General features: G+C 34.1%; 4 protein-coding genes and 1 long non-coding RNA gene across 9 annotated transcripts in view; 3 read left to right on the forward strand and 2 right to left on the reverse strand.

Moving 5' to 3' along the window:
* The first annotated feature begins 2,731 nt into the window (after positions 1–2,731).
* Dhod (dihydroorotate dehydrogenase 2) lies at positions 2,732–5,123 on the forward strand. Its single transcript, XM_089703658.1, has 5 exons — positions 2,732–2,867; positions 2,955–3,164; positions 3,253–3,647; positions 3,782–4,119; positions 4,909–5,123. Exons 1-5 carry the CDS (start codon positions 2,844–2,846, stop codon positions 5,121–5,123), a joined length of 1,182 nt encoding a protein of 393 aa, XP_089559784.1. The 5' UTR covers positions 2,732–2,843.
* Positions 5,124–5,142: 19 nt separating this feature from the next.
* On the reverse strand, positions 5,143–11,467 carry LOC149482856 (ATP synthase subunit s, mitochondrial). The gene is made up of 4 exons (XM_089703659.1): positions 11,334–11,467; positions 10,967–11,258; positions 5,341–5,604; positions 5,143–5,235 (listed from the first exon to the last, which is right to left on the reverse strand). Exons 1-4 carry the CDS (start codon positions 11,352–11,354, stop codon positions 5,210–5,212), a joined length of 603 nt encoding a protein of 200 aa, XP_089559785.1. The 5' UTR covers positions 11,355–11,467; the 3' UTR covers positions 5,143–5,209.
* A 534-nt stretch (positions 11,468–12,001) lies between these two features.
* Positions 12,002–14,041, forward strand: Rab4 (RAS oncogene family member Rab4). Its single transcript, XM_089703660.1, has 4 exons — positions 12,002–12,204; positions 12,289–12,369; positions 12,440–12,772; positions 12,872–14,041. The coding sequence occupies exons 1-4, from the start codon at positions 12,189–12,191 to the stop codon at positions 13,084–13,086; spliced, it is 645 nt and encodes a 214-aa protein (XP_089559786.1). The 5' UTR covers positions 12,002–12,188; the 3' UTR covers positions 13,087–14,041.
* A 900-nt stretch (positions 14,042–14,941) lies between these two features.
* The window catches only part of Hex-A (Hexokinase A), a 34,208-nt gene continuing 22,385 nt past the window's right edge, over positions 14,942–26,764 (reverse strand). For all 5 annotated transcript variants that reach the window (XM_089703663.1, XM_089703664.1, XM_089703662.1 and 2 more), the window contains exons 8-9: positions 25,157–25,383; positions 14,942–17,725 (exon numbers count right to left, since the gene is read on the reverse strand). In XM_089703663.1, coding sequence (XP_089559789.1) covers positions 17,636–17,725; positions 25,157–25,383 — 317 coding nt within the window. In that variant the 3' untranslated portion in view covers positions 14,942–17,635. The remainder of the gene's footprint in view (positions 17,726–25,156; positions 25,384–26,764) is intronic.
* LOC149482859 (uncharacterized) overlaps positions 21,041–26,764 on the forward strand; it is a 32,143-nt gene continuing 26,419 nt past the window's right edge. Inside the window, exon 1 of the long non-coding RNA XR_016316640.1 lies at positions 21,041–23,377. This is a non-coding gene — a long non-coding RNA (uncharacterized LOC149482859). The remainder of the gene's footprint in view (positions 23,378–26,764) is intronic.

A 26,764-nucleotide genomic window follows, 5' to 3' on the forward strand; every position in this document is an offset into this window, starting at 1 on the left:
AACCATCCGGAATAGGGAAAAGTAAAATGTCGGACAGTAAAATTACGTATAGTGCACAAGCTAGTATATAGATTAATTGCGTGCCATACCGGACCGTAAAAAATCGGAATGCCGGACCGTAAAATTCCTTGTAGTGGACAAACGCCCTTAGAATAAGCCCATGTTGAAAAAATTATGGGTCATTTGACCCACCACACCTATCTAGAATGATATAAGAGCATAAAATAAAAAGATTCAGCACTATGACGTCACTTGTAAGCTGTCCACCTGAGTGCAGATGAGAATTCGAAGGTTCAGGTAGAGATTTTCTCCCCTTGTCTCCATGATTTTTGTACGGCGTTGCGGAATAATGGCTTAAAAGCAGTATAGAAATAGTATGACACAGATGCCGTACAAAAATGGTGGTCCACAAAGTCGGAATTTATTTTTATTTTTCGACAGTTGCCGGGGTAAATTTGGTCATTTGATTTTGTACGGCATCTGTGTCATACTATTTCTATACTACTTTTAATCAATTATTCCGCAACGCCGTACAAAAATCATGGAGACAAGGGGAGAAAATCTCTACCTGAACCTTCGAATTCTCATCTGCACTCAGGTGGACAGCTTACAAGTGACGTCATAGTGCTGAATCTTTTTATTTTATGCTCTTATATCATTCTAGATAGGTCAGGTGGTGGGTCAAATGACCCATAATTTTTTCAACACGGGCCTGTAGTCTATATTACTTGCTCTGTCGTAATAATTATCTGTTTAAGCTGTGGCAAAAATAAATTCTGCTATTCACGAACATACAACATGTGATACACATAATTTGTGTACACAGTTTGTGTAATTATTCTCCGTTTTCCAATTACAGCACTAGAGCGCATTATGCGGCATAATGCTTAACGTTGAATGTTTCAACTACAGCAACGCATCGCACAATCGAGCACTCTTAAAAGTAATACGCGTGAATTGATGCGTGCAATCGATGCCATTGATCGAAATGCTTTGTTTATATAATATTAACGTTAGTAATATTATTAATTGTTGGAAAAAATTTTAAAGCTTTCGTTTCATTGTAGTTTTTTCGAAATAATCAAAGTTAATTCAATTTTTTTTTATATTTCACATTTAAAATGTAAATACAATTTCATTTTAGAGTCTGTCAAGCGAGTCGAGTCCACAACCCTTTTACTGATTTCTTATAATGGCAATACTATGATCTGTCAAACAGATTGTCACAAATTCAGTTGTAACCTCGTAATAATCCGGTTTTTGTTGAGTTTTTTAATGTTATAATGCCGAAACCTATTAAAAGTAGTGTCAGGAGCTTGTTGTTTACAATGATTAATAAATATAATCATGTACAGAGTGAATCTGACGACGTATTATCGCAAAAACGACGACTTTTGGATGAAATCGTTTCAACAAGGTAGGTTGGCAACAACGTGTTGATACTTTTAGCACAATTGTCTAACTTTTTTTATTTTACCGTGATGTGATCACGATTTCCGTTTTGGTTTAGATCCAGACGACGTGTTCATGATCTTGAAACTTACTGGGGCATCTTTAAGTGAAAACTACTATAAAAATTGTTGTTTTTTTTCAGCCACCTTGGATGATGAATTAATAAAAAGCACAATTCATAATAATTAAGTTAAGCAAGTCATAGCCATAGAAGACAATAAAAAAATGAAAGCTGAAACAGACTATCTGACAAAAATTGCTGCTATGACAGGTTACTTTCATCATTTCTGTGCGTAATGATGATACTGACAGTGATTTTTCATATGAAGGCATTGAATTTCTTGATTCTGATTTTAGTTCTGATTGTGACAAATAAATACTTACATTGAAATGCTTTTTTTTATTTATTTCAAATATGTTTTTTTTTTATCAAAAATTCAAGTATCAATAAGTTTTCAGCGTGCTATATCAGTGTTGACACCTAAAAGATTTTTGAATTTGCCGCCTTTTTCATGGGACTAGACTCGCTTGACAGACTCTAGAATTCGAATCTACAAACAAATTTGTTTACAGGAATATACTTGCATTTTATTATTTCGTGCATTTGAAAACTAATTCACGTTCCAATTAAGCATCAGCATAATTCGGCATTGTGCGCCACTGAGTCGCATTATGCTCTGTAATTGGAAAACTACCATTATCTCCATAGTACACTTGCATCTCATGTAAATTGTAATTCAGATAGCACTAGAGTTCATAATATGAGCTCATATAAAATATATTATTATTTTATTTTCTAAACTATAAACTACAGAACTACCTATATAGTTATCTGTGTTGGTCAAACGGAAATTATCAAGATTATGAATAATGAATATGTACTCTGTGCCCTCATGGCTGGCGTCCACTAGGCGGATCGGGCCGGGCCGCATCGCAACGCAAAAATACGCCGGCCTATGTTTTGTATGAAACATCGTCCATTAGCGACGGATCGGGTCGGGGCGGGCCGCAACGCATTGGCGGATATCGCTTCGCAGGCGGATTTCTGCCGGCGCGGCGGTGCGCTGCGGCCCGGCCCGCCCCGACCCGTCTAGTGGACGCAGGCAGGCGGATGTAAGCGGCGAGCGGCGAGCGTCTGTTAGATAAAATCCGCCTAGGCGGTCCGCCGCGCCCCGTACAGGTGGACGCAGGAGAAAACAGCGCGTCCATTAGAGACGGCCCGTTGCGATGCGGCCCGGCCCGATCCGCCTCTAATGGACGCCTAGCATTAAGTAATCAACTTTATTTACTTGAGAGCTATTGACATATTAATAATAACCAAAAAATATTATCGGCTTTTTATGTATTTCGACAGTAGTGCGATAAAGCAATTTTGAATTTAAAAAATTACCATGAGTCGCGCACAAAATAACGCGGTTCGTATATTTTGTAATATTTATATTTTTATTAACGATAAGGTTAGCACAAACACCAAATTACTTCTTACTCCTTTTTTATTACAGAAAAAGATAAAATCTCTTTGTTACCTTACTTTAGGCGGTGCAGTTTCATATCAAGTAATATATTATAAAAAGGATTTCAAAGGTTATTATGAAAATGTATTACAACCGGTCAGCCAGTTATTAAACCCTGAATGGGCACATAACCTTGGTGTTTCTGCATTAAAATATGGTATATTTCCCGTAGAAAAATTTGACGACCCTGCCGTGTTGGTGAGATCTCAATGAAACTTAATTTACATACATTGCTTGATAGTTTTATACTTAAAATAAAATAATATAATTTAAAAAATATTTTCAGAAAACTACATTTTTAAATTACAATCTCAAAAATCCTGTTGGCATAGCTGCTGGCTTCGATAAACACGGTGATGCAGTCAAAGGCCTAAGAAATATTGGGTTTTCTATTGTGGAAATTGGATCAGTGACACCTGAACCTCAACCAGGCAATCCAAAACCTAGAGTATTTCGACTACCGGAGGATCAAGCAGTAATTAATAGATATGGCTTTAACAGTGAAGGACATAATAATGTCTTTGATAAAATTAAAGACTTGGACAAGTCACTATTAGATAAAGGCTTACTGGGTATAAATTTGGGCAAAAATAAAAATTCCACAAATGCAATTGGCGATTATGTATTAGGGATACAGAAATTTTATAAAATAGCAGATTATTTTGTTATTAATATAAGCAGGTATTAATTCTTTCTACAAGACTATGTATACCAAATTCATTGGTAGAGTAAATATAATAATAATCACAAAAACACAAAATATACCTACTGTTAATTTTTTAAGATCAATAATTAATTTATGGTTTTTCTTCTAGCCCCAATACTCCTGGATTAAGGTCCTTACAGAGCAAAGAAGAGTTACAAAAATTATTAAGTGCAGTAAACAAAACAATAGAATCTCTTGATATAGCAAAGAAACCTCCACTGCTGCTTAAACTTGCCCCAGACCTTAGCATTGAGGAAATGAAAGATATTGTATCAGTGATTGTGAACAAGAGTACTAAAGTTGATGGCCTTATCATATCCAATACAACAATAGACAGGTCTAATCTGAGTAATACAGAATTATCTCAGGAGTCTGGTGGACTCAGTGGAAAGCCACTGGGAAATAAATCTACAGAAATGATAAAGACAATGTATAAACTCACAAAAGGTTTGGTTTTACTAACATTATTATCTTATCTTATATTTACATATAATCTTCAATCAAAATTAATCTATTCTTTGTCTCAAATTTTTCCTACTTTTACAATGATTAATTGATTATACATTAAAATTACAAAAAAAAAACATAAGAAATACCATAGAAATCTAAATAACAAGACACTAGAAGTCGTAAGCGTGCGTGACCTTGTCGCCACTCAGGTGATGTTCACATCACCAGTGCATTTGTCACTGTTCAGTTGCTCTGGAGACGTATGAGTGTAAACATGGTGTGTTTCAGCAATTCCCATTGCGGAAATTCTTCCACAAGTTGTAATTATACTTATAAAGGAATAATATTTCATCGGAAAATATTTTTTTTTAGAAATAATGCAGTTTTTCCTTAAAATTATAGAATATTTACAAGTATTACGAGTGTCACCATAGTAATCGAAATAACAATGAATGACACAGTCGACCATTCTTATTATCACGTTTGTTCGTATTGGAGCAAAAAGTCTCATATACTTATGGATGTTATTCTAAAATAAACCGTAAATTCGTGCGTTAGGATACATATTCAAAAGCTTAATTTAATAGTTAAGTTAGTTTTCACTAAAATTAAGCTGTCCAATAAAAGGCATAGTATACTTGTGTGTACTGTTTAGCTTTCGGTTTGAATGTGTTGATTTTGGCGACAGCGGTTTTCATACGAATTATGACATTACAGCACTTCTATGTGTCTTGTTATTTAGATTTCTATGAGAAATACTTATTGTATTTTTATTTTTTATTACAGGAAAAGTACCAATCCTTGGAGTAGGTGGTATATTTAGTGGACAGGATGCTTATGAAAAAATACTAGCTGGAGCCAGTGCTGTGCAAATTTATACTGCCCTTATATACCATGGGCCACCAATTGTAACAAAAATAAAATCAGACTTAGCTGAATTACTGCAGAGAGACGGTTACACCTGTGTTGATGAAGCTGTCGGAAAGGGTGTGAAATTGTGATGAACAATAAAAAACCAAGATATGTTACAAAAACTTTAATAGAGGATAAATATTTATTTTGTTATACAAAAACATTACATTAATTGTTAAACTCCCACTTTTTCTCCATCACCTGAAATATTTGTTAATGTTTGAAATACTTAGTACCTACATAAATTATATTTATTGAATTAAATGAGCAATATTTAAAATAATAAAATCAATTATTACTTTTTACCTAATAGTTTACAGTTTGGTAATTTTGATTGTAGATGTTTCTTGCAATCTTCAAGATTATTTACGCCTGATAATTTAAAGAGGACTAGTGTTTGGAGTTTATTTAAAGAACCCAATTCTTTTACACCCATGTCTGTGACATTAACACATTCTGAAACTTGGACATGGGTTAAAGTATCCTTTCCATGATTTAATCCTTTTAAAGCTCTGTCATCAATGTATTTGTTGTTATCGAGAATTATTTTCCACAATTCTGTGCATCCACCTGAAAGAATTCATTATATGGTTATGCCAGACTTATTATATATATTATTATGTGTCTTTCTAAAACACACAGCGTTGGTGAAGAAAGCTGTCTATGAATCCTATATATCTCTATGAAAAAAGGGTCACCTTACCGAATATCGATGGATCTTTCACCTCACTAGCAAGAGCGCGTCCCTAGTATGTCATCTGTCATCGCCAATTTGACATCACCTTTGAAGCGCTGTCATCTGCCTCTGCCGGCATAGCGTTTATGAATTCGTGCGCAATAACATCGCGCAGAATATAATTAGTATTTATCTCTAGTAAAAGTGATCAGATTAAGTTACTTTTACCTGAATAAAACACATAAAGCGTTAAATTTTAGTAGTAATTGGTTTAGGAACGGAATTAGTTCCAATATGAAACACAAAAGACCACGTTGTCGGAAGAAAATTCGAAAACCGGTGCTTTGGTATGTATAATAGTGGCGGGAACTCTTTTTCGTCCTCGGAGGACGAGAGAAGCAATGGTTCGTCACTGCCCAAGAGACCGGGAGACGAGAAATTCCGTAAGTACAATCAGACTTGTCATAACATGTCCGGACTCGTGCATAGAATTCCATGCAACACGTGGCATACATATTTTCACAGTATTTGACACAAATACATCAATATTTAGATGTAGGTAATTAATAATAAAACACAATGCATGCCTATAGTGAGATCGCTATATTATCATCGGGTTTATTTATCATACACAGGCACATTGGTTACTGTGTCAAGTATTGCTTTTAACCAGAATTGTGAGATATCGTTAGGCTACCTAGGTAGAAGGTACTTAGGTTTATGGAATCAACCGTGATCCCCTATGACTAACGAGCCCCAGCAGCAGGTAGTGAGGTATCTCAATCACTTTGACCATTCAATTGTAACTACCTCAACAAAAGTGAGTACCTACTACTTAGTGCCCACTACTACACAATTAGTTCAAAACAATTAAGAGGTACTTATATTTTAGATAGGTACAAAACCTGTCTATCACAATATTCTAAAGAAAAGAAATTGTTAATTAACTATTATAATATAATTTACATATCTATCATGTATCAAACATGTCACATATAGATTTTACATTACTTAAGATATGATATAGAATGTATAATGTGAACAACGGTCTCACACAATTTTCAGTATGAGGTACTGATTACTACAAGTTGAGATTACCTAGTTTATGGTAAATAATTCTTAACATAAAGAGCGTGTTTTCATAGTCAATTGATACCAGAATAAGCTTTGATTCTATGGGTACTTATTTGAATAAGTATTGAAAAATCATAAGAAATAGACATTGCATATTAGGAGATGTAGATATGTTTATATACGTTATCATCATCAAGGACCCATATTTACCATATCCCCGAACAGTTGAATGATATCATTCTTGCTTATAATGTTACAGATGATAATGATGTTTATCTAGTTCCTTTCTTACTTAAGTGAAAGAGCTTGCCTTAAAATTAACACTCAGGCGTGATAAAATTTTTATAATATCAACAGTAAAGTAACCAAAATCTTTGTATTTTTTATTTGTATCTTCTACAAAAATATGTACTGAAAATATGTACAAGGCGTCCTTAGCCATGATTAGCTTAGTATGGTTATGCTGAAAGAACTGAGTGTCCAGAAAGACACAGAAAAATATATGCCATACTTACATTCAGATATGCTTCTGGCAATAAGAGCTGATGGCTCCGCCAGGTTGATATTCAATCTGAGACACCTAAACACCTAGGTATTAACCAGGTAATTTTGATACATATCACAGGTTATAACGGTAATTAAATTTTTACAAAGCCAGGATTGGCTTGTAAAATTAGACATCATTGGTAACAGTAATGAGATTCTTCCAAGGCCAGGATTGGCTTGTACAATCAGGCATCATTGGCCTATTTTCTGCCTGCATATTGCAGCCATTTCAAATGGTCGCGGAGACCCTACAAGCTAGAGGTGCCCTCTTTCTGTTTTATTTAAGCTATTAAGTTTGGTCTATTGAGACCGTTACAAAATTAACTTCACAGGTCTTGTAGACTGTGAGGATTTTGGAAGAGCTTGATTGGCACTACAGCCACATAAAGTCCATTGCCTTCTGGTTTAGTTGGACAATTATCTTTTGGGTCTACCATGACTAATCCAATTTAACTTCACAGGTCGCGGAGACCATGGAGGTTTTGGTAAAGCCTGATGGGCAGAACTATTCCAATTCAACTTCACAGGTCGCGAAGACCATGGAGATATTGGTAAAGCTTGATTGGCACTCCAATCACAAAAAGGGCCACAGCCCTCTGATTTAGTTAGACTATCAGGATTATTCTAATAATTTAACTTCACAGGTCTCGGAGACCATGGAGATTTTAGTAAAGCCACAGAATGAGCCACAGCCTTCTAGTTAGACAATTATCTTTTTGTCTACAAGGATTGTTCCAATTAACTTTACAGGTCCCGGAGACCATACAGATTTTGGGAAAGCAGGTTTGGCACATCAATTACAAAATGTACATTGTAAACCTGGATACTTGTGCCTCATGTGTGATAGTATAGAAATGTCTGTGTTATTGCTAGTCCCAAAAGCTTCAAAGATAGAGCATACTGTGGTAGTCATTAAGAGGACCATGTCTTGCACTAAATAAGAGTTGCAGACAGTTCTAGACATCTAACACTGAGAGGACTGTACAGTTGTCGCCTCCAGGTATTTCTCTAGAGTTTCGCGCACAGCAGACCAAGAGAGAAAGGCTTTCCCTCTACATGCTACACAAGACTTACGAGCTGTGGAAAAGACAACATACACAGAAATGTCATAGTCTTTGTAAAAGAACAAGTTTGTCACTTCCTAACTACAGATACCGCGGATGCGGGCTGAGTAGGACATCTGAACAGTACTTACCTGTCAGAGAAATGGAGAGGGAAGCAGGGGACTTGGCCTTAGAATTTCTGACTTATATGTAGTGTACCATAGGTATGCAATAAAAATGCTTCTGAGTAGATTGAAAGGGGGCGCACATCCTGTAGCCCAAGCAACCAATCAGACTTTGGTCGCCCACATACAAAGGTTGCTAACTCTCTTAGCCCTCACAACTGAGTAACTGTACCTAGATGAGAAGTTGAGAATAACTCTTGGCACGCTTCCAGGACGCCTAAATGGCTTTTGATTTAGATTGCCTCTCAAGAAATCTACCTGTACCGGAGTGGCTTCTCATACCTTGTACAACAGGAAATATATTTCGGAGGCTCCTGATATGGTCCATTCCGCTATCCAAAGAGGTGCTTTAGTGCCAGGGCATATTTGCCAAAGCCTGCTTCGAATTATGCGACATCTGCAGTCGTTGATGGAGCTGACGCCTAGGCTGAATATTCCCTTCCAAGGATAATCCTCCAAGTGCACCTCGCACCCCGGGACCCGGGCAGATACATAGCACCCAAGGGTGGCTTATGGTTAATATAATAAATAATAATAATATACGGGCATTTCTCCGCAACTCGATGTCAAGCGCCTAAAGATGGCTTATGGTTATTGACTATTATGGTTATATATGGTTATTGACCCGGAAGTCAGGAGCACTCAGACCATTGGTGAATGGCCTTACCCCCCAACTGCTCAGTCAGAAAAGGGGGGAGGGGAGAAAAAAGCCCATTGTAGAGCAAAGGAGAAAGAGCAGTTAGGTAGTGGTGCCCCTCCACAGTGCCAACATATGATCCTCCAAGCAGGAGGTGACTTTCATAATGCAAAAAAAAAAAAAAAAAGAAGAATGCATGTAATCTAGTACACAGAGATTCTATTTAGCTAATTAAATTAAATTAATTAATTTTAATTAGCCTAGGTCTATCATAAGCATGCTGACCCTATTCTCTCAGGAGCTCTTATGCTATTACTGGGGTCAGGCCGAGAAGCTCATGACATGAACATGACTTCTGAAGATCTCAAAATAGAGTTTTTTATCGCAGCAAAATAAGATTATAACCTGACCTGAATTTGGATATAAAATGGATACAACAACATATTATCCATCAGGGGTCGGTTGTGAGGACAACCAGACACATAAATATGCCCAGTGACCCATGTGGAAAGGTTGGTTCAAGTAACAAAGGACTGATTTTCAGTCTTAAAAGTAGATAATTGATTCTTATCTATAGAGGGGCGGACCCTTTAAGCTTGCAACACAAACCTTTATGTCTGGCTAGATAAGGTCCTTCCAGATCTTAAAGACAGTAGCAACCCTGTCCAGCAGTGGCTTCAAGAAGGTGGTAAGGGCACCAACCTGTTGAGGCAATGGAAGGACCATACAGTCCTTTATAAAGTTCTACTGTCAATCAGTCAATTTAGCCAGTGCCAGTGAGTCTGGTTTACTTTAAGGTAACCTTAAACTGTTTAATTAATTATTTAATTAATTGTAATTGATTTAAGATCCAAGTAATGATCAATGTGTAACAAACATGCTTAAAGCTTAAGGTACAGTTGTGTTAACATTGGTATTATAGTTATTTTATATACAGATGTTATTTACTGTAGTATTTAGCCTTAGAGGCTCCATTGTTTATCCTTGATGACATTGATCTTCCTTTGAGTTATAATTTTTAAAATGTTATTTTTATCTTATTATTTGAACTTTGATTTGTTTCAAAGATACAGAGAAATAATAAATCAGTTCTTAGGTTCTAAGACTTAGTTCATTAGTATTGGCTTATGATTATCTGAGGAGAATAATTTAAAATTTAGAGGATATATGGTTAGTTCTTACATGAAAGAAAAACAATTTTTGTTGTTGCTACATAACCCCCTTGTATTGTTTTTAGAATTTTAAATATAACTTTATTTTACAATACAAGAGGTTCATTTAACATTCTGAAAGGAATGAAATTTAAGTTGTTAATACTCTTAGGTATTACAATATTAACAAGATAATTTATTTTCAACATAGCGTTTGTATGTCTTTCTTCACCAGCAGATATCAAACACATCTTCACCAACGCTGTGTGTTTTAGAAAGACACATAATATTGATGTTTTGCATTAAAACAAAACATGTATTATGTGTCGAATAAAACACACAGCGTTGCAGTTTACTGCTTGCTGATGAAGATGCTATGCCGGCAGAGGCAGATGACAGCGCTTCAAAGGTGATGTCAAATTGGCGATGACAGATGACATACTAGGGACGCGCTCTTGCTAGTGAGGTGAAAGATCCATCGATATTCGGTAAGGTGACCCTTTTTTCATAGAGATATATAGGATTCATAGACAGCTTTCTTCACCAACGCTGTGTGTTTTATTCGACACATAATACATGTTTTGTTTTAATGCAAAACATCAATATTATATGATACATACTTAGATGGGGGAACCCATAATGTGATATCGAAGAACCCGTTCCATCGATTTCCGCCAATTTAGGAACAGACTGTTTTTCGGAAGGCAGGGAATTGTAATCTGCCAGCCTATTTCCATTTGCCCAAACTACTTTCCCACCATTTCGTAATACCCATTCAGCACAAGTACGATCAGGCCCTAAGAGTTTTATACGGTCAGCATCTGGTTTATTAAACATCATGTTCACATATTCCCAAAATGATCTCTTTTGAAGGGAACTACGCACATTTTGTCCGAGTGTAAGATTAAGTATCTACAACAAAGTTACATAATTAAATGGAATAAAACATTATAACATTTTATTAAACGATTACACCCAAGAACACACATTTTTCCTTATACTGAACATTTTGAAAATTTTATTTTTAGCAAGTGTCGGTGGAAATATTTTTGAAAACACAAATAGATGAATGACAATTGACAGATCACATTTGACAATTTAACTTCGCCGAGGTCAGGGTCAAAATTCGCTCACAGAATAAATATACTAAATGTCAATATAAATGTAATGTGCTCTGCGCTCTGCGGGTAAGCGTCCTTACATTACATTATGATAAGCGAATCTTTAAATTAAATTAGATTGTAGATATCGAGACTGCAAGCAGTTATATTGGTATAATAAATTGATGTCATAGGGTGAGCTTTCATTTATAGAAATCAATGACAATTAATAAAACTGCTAATGAAATATCTTCAATCTTGACGTTTGTGGCGAGCTTTTCTTTATGCGGGCTACTCACTGGCGTAGTAACTAATACCTACTTAATCTGTGGAACAACTTACACATGCCGGGGCAATACCGGTTGCACGGCATTCGGAGCAATTAAAAAGCAAAGAGTTCAATTTAAAAATTGCTTGGAGTGTGCAATTTCAATATTGCCCCAGCAAGCAGGTACGTGAGCAGCCGGCTTTACATCCGGCCACACTGGTCTTTTTACTCTTTGATGCAACAGGAAAAGGAAATCGTGGAAAACCTCAGACTGTCAATACTCAATATTGAATAATTGTCAAATGTCATCTTTTGCTGGTGAAGTTTGGTTTGGGAAGATAATTTATTTGCAAACAAACTAATTTTATTGGAATGAACTAGTTCTTGCTGATTGTCCACATGTAATGTTTATCTAAATATTTATGAGTATAGAAGTGGAAAAGAAGATATTTTGTACGCATTGAGTCTATAAAAATGTCGGAATCATATGGTAATTATTGTGGGATTGTTTATAATAACTATAACTACAATACGACTGCTCGATGAAACGTAACAACGCTTTCTATTGTTTCAGAATATTTGTTCAAATTCCTAGTGATCGGAAGCGCTGGGACTGGCAAATCGAGCCTCCTAAATAATTTTATTGGAAATAAATGTGAGTGCCATCATTTACTACACGCTTGATTGAATCTTTTATGTAAATTAATAAACGGTTTATATTGTAGTCAAAGAAGATAGATGCCACACCATAGGAGTGGAGTTTGGGTCTAAAATTGTTAATATTGGTGGTAAATCAACCAAACTTCAAATATGGGATACAGCTGGTCAAGAAAGGTTTCGGTCAGTGACGCGATCCTACTACAGGGGAGCAGCAGGAGCACTACTTGTGTATGATATTACATCACGAGACTCCTTCAATGCTCTTTCTAACTGGCTACGAGATGCACGCACCCTGGCGAGTCCCAATATAGTGATATTATTGGTTGGAAACAAAAAGGATTTGGAAGAATCTAGAGAAGTCACATTTACTGAGGCTAGCCAATTTGCGCAAGATAATGGTAAGTACTTTCCTATTTAAAAGCTTTGTTTAGCAAAACTTACTTGTTCTATGAGTCAATACAATTCATAGTCTACATAAATATTATTTCACTTTTCAGAGTTGATGTTCCTTGAAACCAGTGCTAAAACGGGAGAGAATGTAGAAGAAGCGTTTCTGAAGTGCTCTAAGACAATCCTTGCTAAAATAGAGACAGGAGAATTAGATCCAGAGAGGATAGGGTCTGGTATACAATATGGAACAGGCACTTCCAAGAGATTGGCTGCACCAAAGAGACCAGCAAGGACACCATCAGATTGTGCATGCCGTGTCTAAATCTTAATTTAACCCTTTTCATGCAGCTTGACTGATTAGCATTTTATTTAATTATTACTATACTAACCAAAATGCTTTTTAAGTTGAAAATTGTATAATATTGACCCATTTAAAATGAATGAATATTGAAAACATTCAGTGATGAAAATGAAGTTTTCTATCATTGAAGTCAAGAAAAGAATATGAATTTATAAAATATCCAAAGGTATATATCACCATTGTCTTGATAACAATAGATTAAATATAAATAAAACACAAAATTTAATTATGTACTGTGTCATGGCTATCGAGCTAAACTTTAATTATTAAATGCTTATTCACTCATATAAATTTCAGATTCATAAAATTCACTCATTAATTTCTTTAATTAGTGCTACTTGCACAATGATGAAATTAGAAAAAATAATTGAATACTGCATAAGAACATATGAAAAGCAGTTCAATTGACAAAATTTTGATCAAGATCAGCTTGTGTAAGGTAATTTATCTTTATTAATTAACCAATTTCATATACATATAATTGTATTTATACACATATGTATGTATTGGCATGGAGAGGGTTACTTTATTTCATGTATAATATTCTAATTTTCTCAAATGTGATGAAATGTTTCATAATGCTTAATTGATAGGTGTAGAAAGTGAATTTAAAATTCAACAATTATTATTATCTCTATCAATAAGGCTAAGGAATCTCGAAATTATCCCTCCTGTATATTGTATTTATAATAATTATTTATTTAAATGTTTATTTGATTAGGTATAACATATTATTGGTTGCATTATTTACTAGAAAATGTTTAATCTTTATTTTGACCAAAAAAAATGTTTAAAGATAATTAATTGGTTAACACTATTATTTTATAAGTAGTCAATAAGTACATATTCACTTTTCTCTGTGTTAGTGCACAATTGTAAATGTGTTAATTGTGACAATAAAGTGAAATAAACATCATTTGGTTTTATATTTCACACTATCAACGTGGGATTTTTTTATATTTTAAAATTTTTCTGCATAATTTATGCTTCATAAGGACCTTTTTGGAGAAATTCAAAGTCTTATATTATGGCTTGGACAATGCAAGTAGGGATATATACTGTATTTATTATTTATTTACTCCAATCACTATCAGTTTCACACAAGTTTACGATATTTCATATATTAATCACATGAGTGAGTTTTTAACCAATTAAAATTTATTTCTTTCTTTTTGGTACCAATATGATATTATATTGGCAAGCATTATACATATTATACTAAAACGATTTTATAAATACACTGACTATTAATTTTTTTAATGTAAGTATTGCATTTATTCAATTGATTGATTTATGATTTATTTGAACATTTCAAAATAAATTTATCCTACTAATATTATAAATGCGAAAGTTTGTGCGGATGTTTGTGTGTTTGTTACTCTTTCACGCAAATACTACTGAACCGATTACAATGAAATTTATCACACACTAGCGGTCCGCCCCGGCTTCGCCCGTGGTACATATTTCGCAATAAAAGGTAGCCTATGTTCTTTCTCAGGGTCTATAGATTATCTGTGCCAAATTTCATCAAAATCGGTCCAGTAGTTTATGCGTGAAAACCATAAATACATACATACACACAAACCTTTCCTCTTTATAATATGAGTATAGATATAGAGGGTAACTTATATTCACACATATTGAGGGATTAACACATAGGATAGGTTTTATCCCGGAAATCCCACGGGAACGGGAACTATGCGGGTTTTTCTTTGAAAACGCAGGCGAAGCCGCGGGCGGAAAGCTAGTAAAATATAAGTAGCAACATGGATCTGGAGTAAAACTAAGTCTTAACTTTTAAAAATAAAAAATCAAAACCTTTTTAAAAATTTATTATTCAAATAAGTAACATTTCCAATAGCTCATACATACTTGGAGCTAGCTAATAATGATTGTTTTTCTAAAATGGCTTCTTCATTTTGGTAATTTTATTCCCTATTCATACCATAAATAAATTCTAAAATAATTTGTAGGTAAAACTGTATGACATTATTTATATATACAAAAACCTCAAATGAGAAGTACCTCTTAAGTAAAGACCAGCTTCATGATTCACAAGGTTAGTAATAATACTATATAATTATATATATGTACATAATTACAAAATCATGCCCATGTTATTCAATAATCGCAATATTTCAGATGTGATATGTAGTAAGTACATTTCTGCATCATCATACATCATAAATTATTTCATCAGATATCTAAGTATAGTTGTTTCCATACCTATGGAATGTAGGTTGTTTGCAGAAATATCAAATAAAACAATGTATTCTCATATTAAGTTTAAAAAAGATGATCAACCAATTCTTTTTAATAATGCCATTTGAGCAAAATTTACAATACATATAAATTTAGACATGTTCAATTTTATGTTTAAAGTTTAAACCTTGTGAATAACAAGGACTAAACAATTCAAAAATCATTTCCAATTTTATTTTGTACTTTATTTGGTTCTCTTAAGTAATGAATATCCGCCATTATCATACTACGCAGTGACATGATAAATAATAATAATAATATGTCATAAAATACACTATAAACACAGATTGCACACCATGCAACAAAATTAATGACAAGTACAACACTAAATTAAAATGCATCTATTTTTAACTAGGAACTATAGAATGGTGTAATAAACAAAAACATTTTTTCATCAACATCCGTTAAGAAAAAATATAGGTGTGCTTTTAAAATATTGTTGTAAGATACGTCAATGAATACATATACCCTCAATAGGTTGCAAGGCAACAATATGTTTGTATATTTTTATTATTTTCTGTCTGCTTTTTACAAACTGATAATAACTACTCATCTTTATGGCTCGTGAAAACAAATCATTTAATATCTATCTTAATCTATTTATAACAAAATAATCAGAAAGTAAACGAGCAAACAATTTTACATTAAGTCCTAGTTCTATCACAGTTAAATATCGAAACACTCACTTAAATTAAATTATTTAGAATTCATTTCAATAATTAGATCTCTATACAAACTGAATCTTTTGCTAATTAATTAAACTGAATTCCAAAATTAAATATATGTATTACTAATATACTAATATCAATAATTAAATAAAAATGACGCTGAAATCATGATAACCAACAACGTAATCAAAATTTTGTCCTCTTTAAAAACCATAAAAATTATTAATTATTTTCAAATATACTGTGAATATCTCAGTTAATGCATTTGGTGTTATTGGTCTGGCAATGGAATGATAATAATTATCGATTGTATGAATTCATCAATGCGGATAGCATAAATAATGCTCCTGAGATTCACATGTATTGCTACATTCGAAATTAGTTATTGCCATAATATGAATATTATCAGTCACATCTTATTGAAGATGTGGCAGATTGTATAAAAGTAAATACTTATCTCTTTTTAATAAATAAAAATGTTCGCCTTGTATTCTTTGTAAATTATGTAATATATCTTATACGGTATAAAAGTAGACTCTTATATTACAAGACCTTCACTGTCATAAAAGTTAAAAACTATCTCTAAAATAATTCATACAAACAAATTTTAGTCACTTTAACGAAAAGATCATGAAGTTGCGGCGCGCTTGCAAATGTGTACAAGACATAACAAATGCAGTGTGCTCTTGGTTAGATCGACACTAAGACCAATACAATATGATGATATTATTAAGATTTTTATATACATAATATCAGTCTTGTAACGATGTATAACAATAAATGTAGTAGAAATTTTGTAAGGTTAGTACAAATTTTTTAAGTATCCGTTGTAAATATTGTGACTAGACTATGCTAAAATCGTTATGACCTAAGTACACGTGACGTTTTAAGTTTTTTAATATCAGAATAGTGACGACGTTATTGAATCTTAGTGCCTATCTTTTATATATCAAAAAATAATTCTCGATAAGGGCACATGTGCAAAAGGAGTCGTAGTTACAAGAGAACACCAGAGTATTGTATCAAGGTGTATTTTTGCTTTGGACTCGTTCCAAGTACCTACGATACATTTCAGTGGGGCTTTGGAGTACATACGCGATTTTCAATCAATAACTACTATACTCCTATATTGAACAACAGAGAGCTATGCGGTAGACTGTCCGTCCAAGCACACAGCGCTAATTCAATAACGCTAAACTAATATCTAAAATAATTTTCCTAATTTAAAAATATTACCACGAAGTCTCGATGTACGCGATGAATATTTCGAGCCGCGGAAAATAATTAATTAATTTGCCGCACGAGGAAAAGCAATCGCACGTTCAACGCCAAAACCAGAAATTACATAAGTTCGATAAATTTTAGAATCGCCGTCTTTTCCTTATACACTGGGGTTAGAGGTTATTTTCTGTACAGCCGGATTTATTAAGCCGTTTTGCAATTTGTGGGTAGATGACAGTATTTTCATCTACGATGCGTCGGACAGATATAATATTTGGGGACGGTTGGATGTTAAATCCGGAGTGTGTGCGTTGTATGCGACCACGTAGCACCGCTAGCAGATAGGCTAAGCTTAGTATCTACGCGTGAGCTAGCTGTTGCCGGCACGCCACGGCGGCCACCAGCGCGGCGCCGCGCCCGCTGCCGTCCTCTGATAACATGAGGTCGAACTGAAAACAAATCGTACCAGTTATACAAATGTACAATACGTTGAGATAAAAGAAAAAGTCAATAAAGTATGATTTAAGTATTATTGCCTAATTGCGGCCTTGAACGAAGAATGGGGTTACCTATCTTAATCTCGAATTTTAATATTCCGAATATCATAATCCAGAAAACGTTTGGACATTTTTTCATAACCCCGAATTTTAAAATTTCGAAGTTTTGTTTGCCATATAATCGCAACTCCGAATTTCATTTGCCCATTTCTTTATTTGTACGACGTTTTACAATCCAGACGAATGAATTCCAGACATACGAAATCTAAATGCACAAAATCCAGATGACCGTAATCCATATGCGCGAAAGCCAGATTTTTAAAACACAAATTTTTGAAATACAGTTAATTGATATCCAGACAAACAATGTCCAGATTTTTGAAATTCCAATAAACGATATCCAGCAAAACGTAATCCTTCCAGGGGGACGCAGCACGAACCTAACCTAACCTTCTGAATAGATTTTAACACTTTAACCTTTCTGTAATGGGCAAGTAAAACAATAGCGAGTCGGTTCTGGCACTCGCCGGCCGCTGCCGCGGCACGCTCGCTTCGCTCGCTCGGCTCGTGCATGGGGGGTCACAGTTCAAACCTAACCTAACCTACTGAGTCGAATTTGATACTTAAACCTTTCTGTAATAGGCAAGTAAAACAATAGCGAGTCAGTTCTAGCGTGGGGGTCGTAGTTCAAACCTAACCTACTGAGTCGACTTTGACACTAAAACCGGTCTGTAATGGACAAGTAAAACAATAAATTTACTTACTGACAATGTTTATTTTCAGTCGATAGTAATAGTATAATCACGATTGTATGGAAATCAAATAAAAAGATTATGAAAATCTGGCAATAGTTTATCTGTTATACGATTATATGGGAACCAAATAAAAAGATTATGAAAATTTGGCAATAGTTTATTTGGAAAATGGTACGATGGGAAACAAAAAAAAGTATTCTGAGAATCTGGTATATTGAGATCTGGATTATGAGAATACGGGAAACAAAAAAATACTTTTTAAAAATCTGGTTTTGGTGCATCTGAAAGTTGATTCATCTGGGAAATTAAAAAAGGAATTTAAAAAATTTGTCATTCATTACATCTGTCTTTTAAAAGTTCTAACAACCGTTTTCGGGGTTTTAAGATTCGGGTAATAGAAATTCGAGTTTTTAATAGGTTACCGAAGAATGGATCTGTCGGTTAGGTAGTTTTTGAGTTTTCCATCAATTTTTTATCAGTAAAAAACCATTTCAAAACATCATCATCATGAGATAACTCTCAATGAGATAAGCTTTAAATAATTGTACACTTGGTTGACATAAAATAAAATATTAAGGTAAATTCAAATAAAACCTAGCGCAATTAATTAATGAATGTTAGAGTAGGTAACCTCTATCGCTTAGGTATATTCGACATTAATCGAAATGATCTACAAGGTTATTTTTCTTATTTTAACAGGTTTCTTTGTTCCGCAAGGTCGATTGCAAATTATTATATTTTAAGCAAATGGCCAAAAGGTGCTACTAATCTATACATATAATAAAATCGTAGGAAAGTCAAAACTGTACATTGAATATTTTTTTAAAAGAATACATGATCCATGATCTATAATCGATATAGAAGCCAAAAACATAGTTTTTAGAATTTTTGTCTGTTTGTCTGTTTGTCTGTTTGTCTGTTTGTCTGTATGTTTGTCCAGGCTAATCTCGAAAAGTACTGCATAGATTGACTTCAAATTTTGCATGAATATTACTAACAGGTCGGGTGAGGCTTTTTTAAACATATTATCATGCTATCACCTCCGGGGGAGGAGCTGTGAACCTTTTTTTTTCTTACGTATTCCGTGTATTACGACAGCGTACAATCTAAAGACTCATGTTTAAATGTTGGTTTCGGGTAAGCCATGCTATTATCTAGCTTTACACAATAAAAACTATGTCATTTACGTAATTTGGGCAGAGAATCAGTTTAATGAATTTATTAGTATACAAATTTGAAACAGCGCCATCTATGAGATTTCGTAAAAATCAAATCAATTTACATGTTAACACTACTGAACACAATGTTAAAAATTAATAATTTAAATATAATTATGTTATTTATTTATTTAACTCTTTAACCCATATCTTCCCTTCCCTATAAGGTGCGCTTATAATTCGTGTGAATATACTACATTTTTAAAAGTGAGGGTAGATGTTTATTATTTTAAGTCAAACTAGACACCATTACAGTTAATCTAATATTGATTGTTTTCATTGGTTACATTTTTAAAAATCTTCGTGTTTTAAAAATTCGATAACAAGGCGGGACTCGAACCAGCATTCTTTAGTGGTCGAATTTTTTCTATTCTTTATAAATTTATTGTTTATGAATTTATATTTATAAACAATAATACAAAACGGTTAGTTCGTTGATAATTATTATTCCTTCATCATTTACATGTTGTAAGTAAAAATATACTTTGACTGTTAATACTTTTGTTCAGTAATTATTGCTTGGTAATTAATATATTTTCATGTCGTATAACATAAGTTTGATGTGAAACTAGCTGGATTTATTTTTACACACTCACAATCTTATATTTTGTGTTAATGTTAAAATAGTATTAATAGTGTAAATCATAATATTTTTTCACAATTAAAAATATTTCCTTTTTTTGATGGTGTTGGCATCGAATTAAACCGCGCTGTCGTTTCGTTCACAAAAAGTGAAGTTATGAGGACCGAATATGTAGCCGCCTCAACTTACGGAAACGAGAGTAACCTGCGTTGTCTGTTAGTTATTGTATAGTCGAATTTAACGTCACATGGAAATTGGCATCTAATTATATGAATAATACTTATATTAAATCTGTAGAGGTCAATTCTGTACATGAAATATATTTCCTAAATAACTATCACGAGGTGATTAGGGATCGACACTGACGCCAAAAATTTTTGTCCGTCTGTCTGTCTGTATAACCGTTATAGAAACAAAAACTACTCGACGGATTTAAACGAAACTTGGTACAATTATTAGTATGAAAGAAATGTTCTCCATATTATATAAAAAATATCTCCCGACATCATAATTAATGTCTATCTTTTATGGTTGAGCTTAGGAGTTTAAAGCTTTCTGATTATATTTGTCTACTAGCTGTGCCCGCGACTTCGTCCGCGTGGAATAGTGACTATGGGACCTATGACCATGGGCTCAGGGTGGGGCAACAATAATTGTTTTTATTTTAATGCTTCCACTCCCACGCCCACTCCCAGGCCCACGCCAACGCCCACTCCCCTTCACAATTGGTACCTACCAGATCAAAGCCAGGGTAAGCGCCCCACCCAGCCCCACCGTGGCTACGCCCATGCTGAATTACTACTTAACATACAATTATTGAGTAAATACGTACTACCATAAATAATTAAAAGAATTGTTATTAAAATTTCTTACTAAACTGAGCTAAAAAACTTACGTACCAACTTATTAAAGAAAATCAAGAAATGAAATGCCTAACCTATACCAAATAGTTACTACATAATATTGTAATTAAAAATTATGATTAGTATATAATATCGAAAATCAAAAAAGAAATGCCTAACTAATTCTACGTAAAATTTCTTTTAAATTATGTCATATTATTTTTTAGGAACCAGGGGGGGAGAGGAGCAAATTCTATTTCCTTCCTTTCTTAAATGGATGTTTTTAATAATGTATGGTGTAGCCACTGATCAGCTTAATCGATACTCAATTTTTATCAAATCCAGCAACAAATCCAAATTAGATGTTTCCTGTCTCACGCACGTAACTAAAGGCTGAAGAGAGAGAGAGGGAGCACGTAACTAAACCGTTTAATCGAAGAAAAGTGTATAGAAAAAGGAATAAATAATTTCATAAACTTCCCGACGATCTTTAAAAATAAATTATTATATCATTTTTTTCATTCCCACTTTTACCCCTATGTAGGTATAATAAGTGGATGAACCGATTTTGATACAATTTATCTAAGAACCAGCGTCGGAAAATATGCTGCCTAACAAAAAAAAAGCCGCATCTAATTCGGTTTACCTGTTAGCCAGCTACGGTGCCATAGACAGACACACACACACACACACACACACAGAAATACATAGCAGTCAAACACATAACACCCGTCTTTTTGCGTCGGGGGTTAAAAATATAATACGACATAATTTAAAGGACATTTTATGTGGAAAATTTACCTATTAGAAGTAACCATAATGTTAATTTGACCCCGCCCCCCCCTACTACCTCAGCTTACCCCCAAACCCTTGGGGAATTTTGATATGATCATCTGGACATGTAAAGGAATAACTGTAGCGTATAACAGATAAATTACGTTTTATCGTACACTGTACAGTGTACAATAGAATGCCTTAGCAAATGTTCGCCGTGATTACTTATAAATTGTCATAACTTTTTTATTTATGAACCGATTGACATGAATTAAACACTAAATGTTAAATGAAGATTACCACAATACATTAGTGAAAACCGCATCTAAATCGGTTAAGCCGTTTCTGAGATTAGCGTGCACAAACATACATACAAACAGACAAAAAAATTTTTAACTACAGTTTTGGGTTCAAGATCGATTTAATAATAACACCTGCTAATTTTTTTCTACATATTTTCATTGTACAGACATCGCTTTTCCACAATTTTATTATATGTATTGATGATGATGATGATTGATGATTATAACACTCTCAGTCCGTTTCAACTTAATTTTTATTCACTCGCATCAGTGCCACCTAAAAAATCTTTATATCGAAATTCGAGCAAAGCTAAGAAAATGAGAAATAAGAGTTCTCAAGGATCGTTAGAGGTAAGAGGCTTACTATTGACCGAAAACAACATGTGTTATGCCGAGAACCTGAAACCGCTTCACAACGAGAATTGCAGCTCACAGCTGACCGCGAACGGCATGTACTATCCTGTGAGACCGAAACCTTCACTGAGAGGGTATAACGTCTCACAGCTGACCGCAAATGGCATATTTTATCTCGATAATCTGAAACTTTTACTCAATATGAAGACCGTTTGACAAATGATAGGGTGCACCATAATATTATTCGATCTCTTGAAGATGAACATGAGCATAAGCAATGACTAGAGTAGGGACGCGAATATTACCATTATTTGAGACAAGTACGATTAATAAGTTTGTTTAATGAAAGATTAAGAATTGAAACTATTTGGTCTCTTGAAACGGACGAATAGCGAGAGGCCCGTCTTACTGTAGACAGATTTCGACAGTCTTAATGACTTAAGAGGTAAACATAGAAGATCAATCTACGAATTCGGTGGTGTGGTCCGACAAATATAAAAGTGGGTTTGCTTATAACCTCACAATTGATTACAGATCATCTTCTGTATAGGCGATATTAACGTAGTATGTTCTTTTTGTAATGCTTTAAAGAGGAGTAAGGAGTCGGCTTTCGTTTGAAGATACACCAGAACCTTTGAAATCACTACTTTTAGAGGAACATGTGCAATCTAAACAGTTCTTAGACAATATTCGCTCTTATAGTAGTGCGTTTTAAATGATCCTTTGGTGCTCAACAATTATCAGAGGATCCTTTCATGCTTACTTTTAAGATACAAGGTCAAGTTTATCATTTGATAGGATCCCTTTTGCCTGAAGGCCAACCTAAGTTTCTTCAAATATATTTTGTATTCGACTACAACGAATAGTCGAATATAAGAAATCAATATTTCTCGAATTTAAAATATTACAATTTTTCCTACAGTAGGGCGACGAATGTATTTTCGCATAGTAACGGAGGGGAACTCGCGGGGGGTCAAGTGACGCGGGCCACGTACCACAAACATGATTAGTTTGTTGTACCGAGCGCGAAAGAAAGTCATCGTGTTTTTAGTAAAATTACTATGTAAACTAACGTAATTTAATACTTAGGTACATATTATATAATGATGCGCTCAAACTGTTAATCTACATTTAATTTAGATTATTATTTGAATTACTAAGTAATGTAGAATTTAAATCAAATTCATGTTTTCCTCAGATTTTCGATGTCCTCCGATTTTAAGATTTTCTAATCAGAGTATTCAATTTTAATGTAGTTTATTTTTATAAGAGACAATTAAGAACATTCAAAAATAAAGTGTCACGTATTTTTTTTAAACGACGAATGACGAAAAACGACGTAATCGCGGACGAAGTCGCGGGCAACAGCTAGTTACCTATAATATCCTCTTTTTTTACTAAGAAAAAGATATATATACGAAGCCGAGAAATTAAAATTACATTTTGTATATTATAAGCAGATTAAGGTTAACAAGTCCCTTGACATTATACAAATGAAATAGAAAATTAATAATGACTAATGAGGATAATTATTGTGCTAACAGCTTTACTTAGAAACAATAATTTACAAACTACACTCATCCGCGTCAGTGGGTGTGTAATACGTTTGTATAAAAGAATTAATAAAATATTTTTTAAACAACAAGTATATTATCTAAAATGGTTTATGTTTTTTAAAGATAAAATTGTTTACGTAAATCGTAGTTCGATATTATTTTGGCTGGATTAAAAACAATTTTATCTAATGAATGATGAACCCTGTCATTGACACGACGCGACGGAGGCTCGGCTACTCCAATATTTTATCTTGGCTAGATAAAGAATGGACTTTAAGACGAATATTACTTATTATTATGGCAAGATATAGATTAAACGTACCTATTATACTTTCAGATCTACACAATACAATAGAGGAATGTTTTGCATGTGAAAGCAAGATAATTGCAAGCTATAAAATTAAGTACTGCGCTAGCGTCTTCAAGTATAAATCCAACACGAAATACGCAACTAGAAGGTAATAAAGGTACTCATTCTATGTAGCTTTCTAGTATTATCAAGGTTTATTTTCAATGGAAAAATACGAAACGATTAACTTTAAATCGAGTGCTACCTGAACCAAAATGCAGTAAAATCCGAATAACGAAGAATTTTCGCGATGAAATCTTAGTTAACAATGTTGGGAAATTCCTAGTACGACTGACCAAAAATAACGTGACCTCATTGGGTTTATCAATAACAGATACTTCTCACATTCATGGCACTTGACTAAGTGCTAGATTAGTAAGGGTATCCCTGGGTACTCTTAGTAAGCTAGGATTTATGATGCTTTGCGGAACATTGCGGAATCTGTGACAAGGAAGAATTAGTGACGTTTAACAATAGTGATTAGTGACGCGAAGAATTTGTGTAGTGTTGGTGTAGTGTAATTTAACTTATTTCCATTTAACTTATTTCAATATTTGCACACCCAGAAAGTGGGTAGAATGTATTAGCGCGTTAACATTGTAATAACACCTTTTTTGTAAATAAATGAAATTTGAATTTGAATTTGCTCACCGTAATGCCGGGTCGGACGAGTTGCGCGATCTTCTCGCACATGAGCGTGTGGAAGTGCGGGTGAAACCGGTACACGGAGCCGTCGATGCCAACGGTGACTCTGGGCTCGTTCATCTTGTTGAGCAGTGTCGCGATGCCCGCAGACACCAAGTGCGCGGCGCGACGGGACACGCACTCGCACACGTGGCGTACGGCCGCCATGTCCACTTCTGTCGCGTGGGAGAGACCTGGATAGGGTATTGGGTTAATGTTTATGTCTGCTATATGTACTCCAAACTCTTCTGGAACGATTAGGACGATTTTTATAAAAAAAAGACGGGTTGCACTCCGGGAGTGCCGGCAGAAGTGAAAACTTGATTATTAACGTTGAGCATGTTTGATATTTTGGAATGGTATCCGTCTTACGCTTTTTCGATCAGGTCACGTGTCCTGACGCGAGTTTAAGATTTTATACCCATTACAGAAAAAGTGCTCACTTCAAAAAATCTGTATATTCAGTAGATCGGGAACTATTTTGCATACCTTTGGGCTCTGGCTAGTATAACAACGTTTTCCGGGTTAGTAAATTTTATTTTGGTGCTATCAGTGTTGAGATTACCTATGACTCAATACATTAAATTGACCGCTGTGGATTATCTTTTCATAGGAACTCAAATGGTATAAAGATAAAAATGGACAGATAAATCCAATTATGATAGATAATATTTAAGAAATTATATCATGCAGCTACAACTATTGTGATCGGTAGACAGCTAAACCCGTTTTTTATCAACTTGATTTAAAACGTTTTTTGACAAGGTCGTTCGACTTTTTGCACGATTATTTTATAAACAACAAAAACCATACAGTGCGTGCTGGGTATAAGTAAATTTACCTGTTATCAAAAATCTTAATAATTTACATTTTTAGACTTGATACGAAACGAATGTCACCTTCAGGCAGACCTATCTTATTATTATGTCGCGCTCTATAATGCGTCCATGAGCTAGTTTTTGCGGATTATATTGAGTAGGTTAAAAATATTTTCTTTCCCGTCATTTGCAACGCAAATACAGCGACCCAACTTTCATAAGTCAGTCACTCTCATATAAAGAAATCCACTTCGCAACAGCTTGATTTTTTGCTTATATAACGCGTTAACAAGATGCCTTGCCAAAACTACGTCAAAGCTCTACGTCACATATATTTATCATACAACATTTTCACTACGTTAATCAAACTTATCATCATTTGCGTAAATGCTAATTATAGGATCAACTTTATACTTTAAAGGAGCTAATGATAAAATTTGAGACTACTTAGCGAGGCTTGTGACTTGTCCCATACGAATAATTTTCATTACAAAATTTTTCATTACAATTAGTCGTCATGTAATATATTGACAAATCATTGAAATAATAATTAATTATTCAGTTTTCCTAGTTACAAAATATGTATCTAATGATATCTTATATTTTACCTACTTAATTTAATTATTTATTAATTCATTTTATTACGACGTTGAAGATCTTTGTTTGTTTAATAATTTATTTACTGTTACCTTAGCATTAGCTGTTTTATTGGTTTTTATCAATGTTTATTGTTAATAATTGCTGATAGCACTGAACT

The sequence above is a fragment of the Colias philodice genome, chromosome 14, assembly GCF_061535455.1.
Source record: "Colias philodice isolate Cphi_HAF_F1 chromosome 14, ilColPhil1 Martin Lab GWU primary, whole genome shotgun sequence".
NCBI lineage: Eukaryota > Metazoa > Arthropoda > Insecta > Lepidoptera > Pieridae > Colias > Colias philodice.

Coding starts and splice junctions, on each gene's coding strand:
- Dhod (XM_089703658.1), top strand. CDS start 2,844: ATGAGTCGCGCACAAAATAACGCG. Junction 2,868..2,954: donor GTCGCGCACAAAATAACGCG/GTTCGTATATTT, acceptor TTTTTATTACAG/AAAAAGATAAAATCTCTTTG. Junction 4,120..4,908: donor AATGTATAAACTCACAAAAG/GTTTGGTTTTAC, acceptor TTTTTATTACAG/GAAAAGTACCAATCCTTGGA.
- LOC149482856 (XM_089703659.1), bottom strand. CDS start 11,354: ATGTTCAGTATAAGGAAAAAT. Junction 5,605..10,966: donor TTATGGGTTCCCCCATCTAA/GTATGTATCATA, acceptor GAATTCTTTCAG/GTGGATGCACAGAATTGTGG. Junction 5,236..5,340: donor ACCAAACTGTAAACTATTAG/GTAAAAAGTAAT, acceptor CAAATATTTCAG/GTGATGGAGAAAAAGTGGGA.
- Rab4 (XM_089703660.1), top strand. Junction 12,370..12,439: donor TAATTTTATTGGAAATAAAT/GTGAGTGCCATC, acceptor TTTATATTGTAG/TCAAAGAAGATAGATGCCAC. Junction 12,773..12,871: donor CCAATTTGCGCAAGATAATG/GTAAGTACTTTC, acceptor TTCACTTTTCAG/AGTTGATGTTCCTTGAAACC.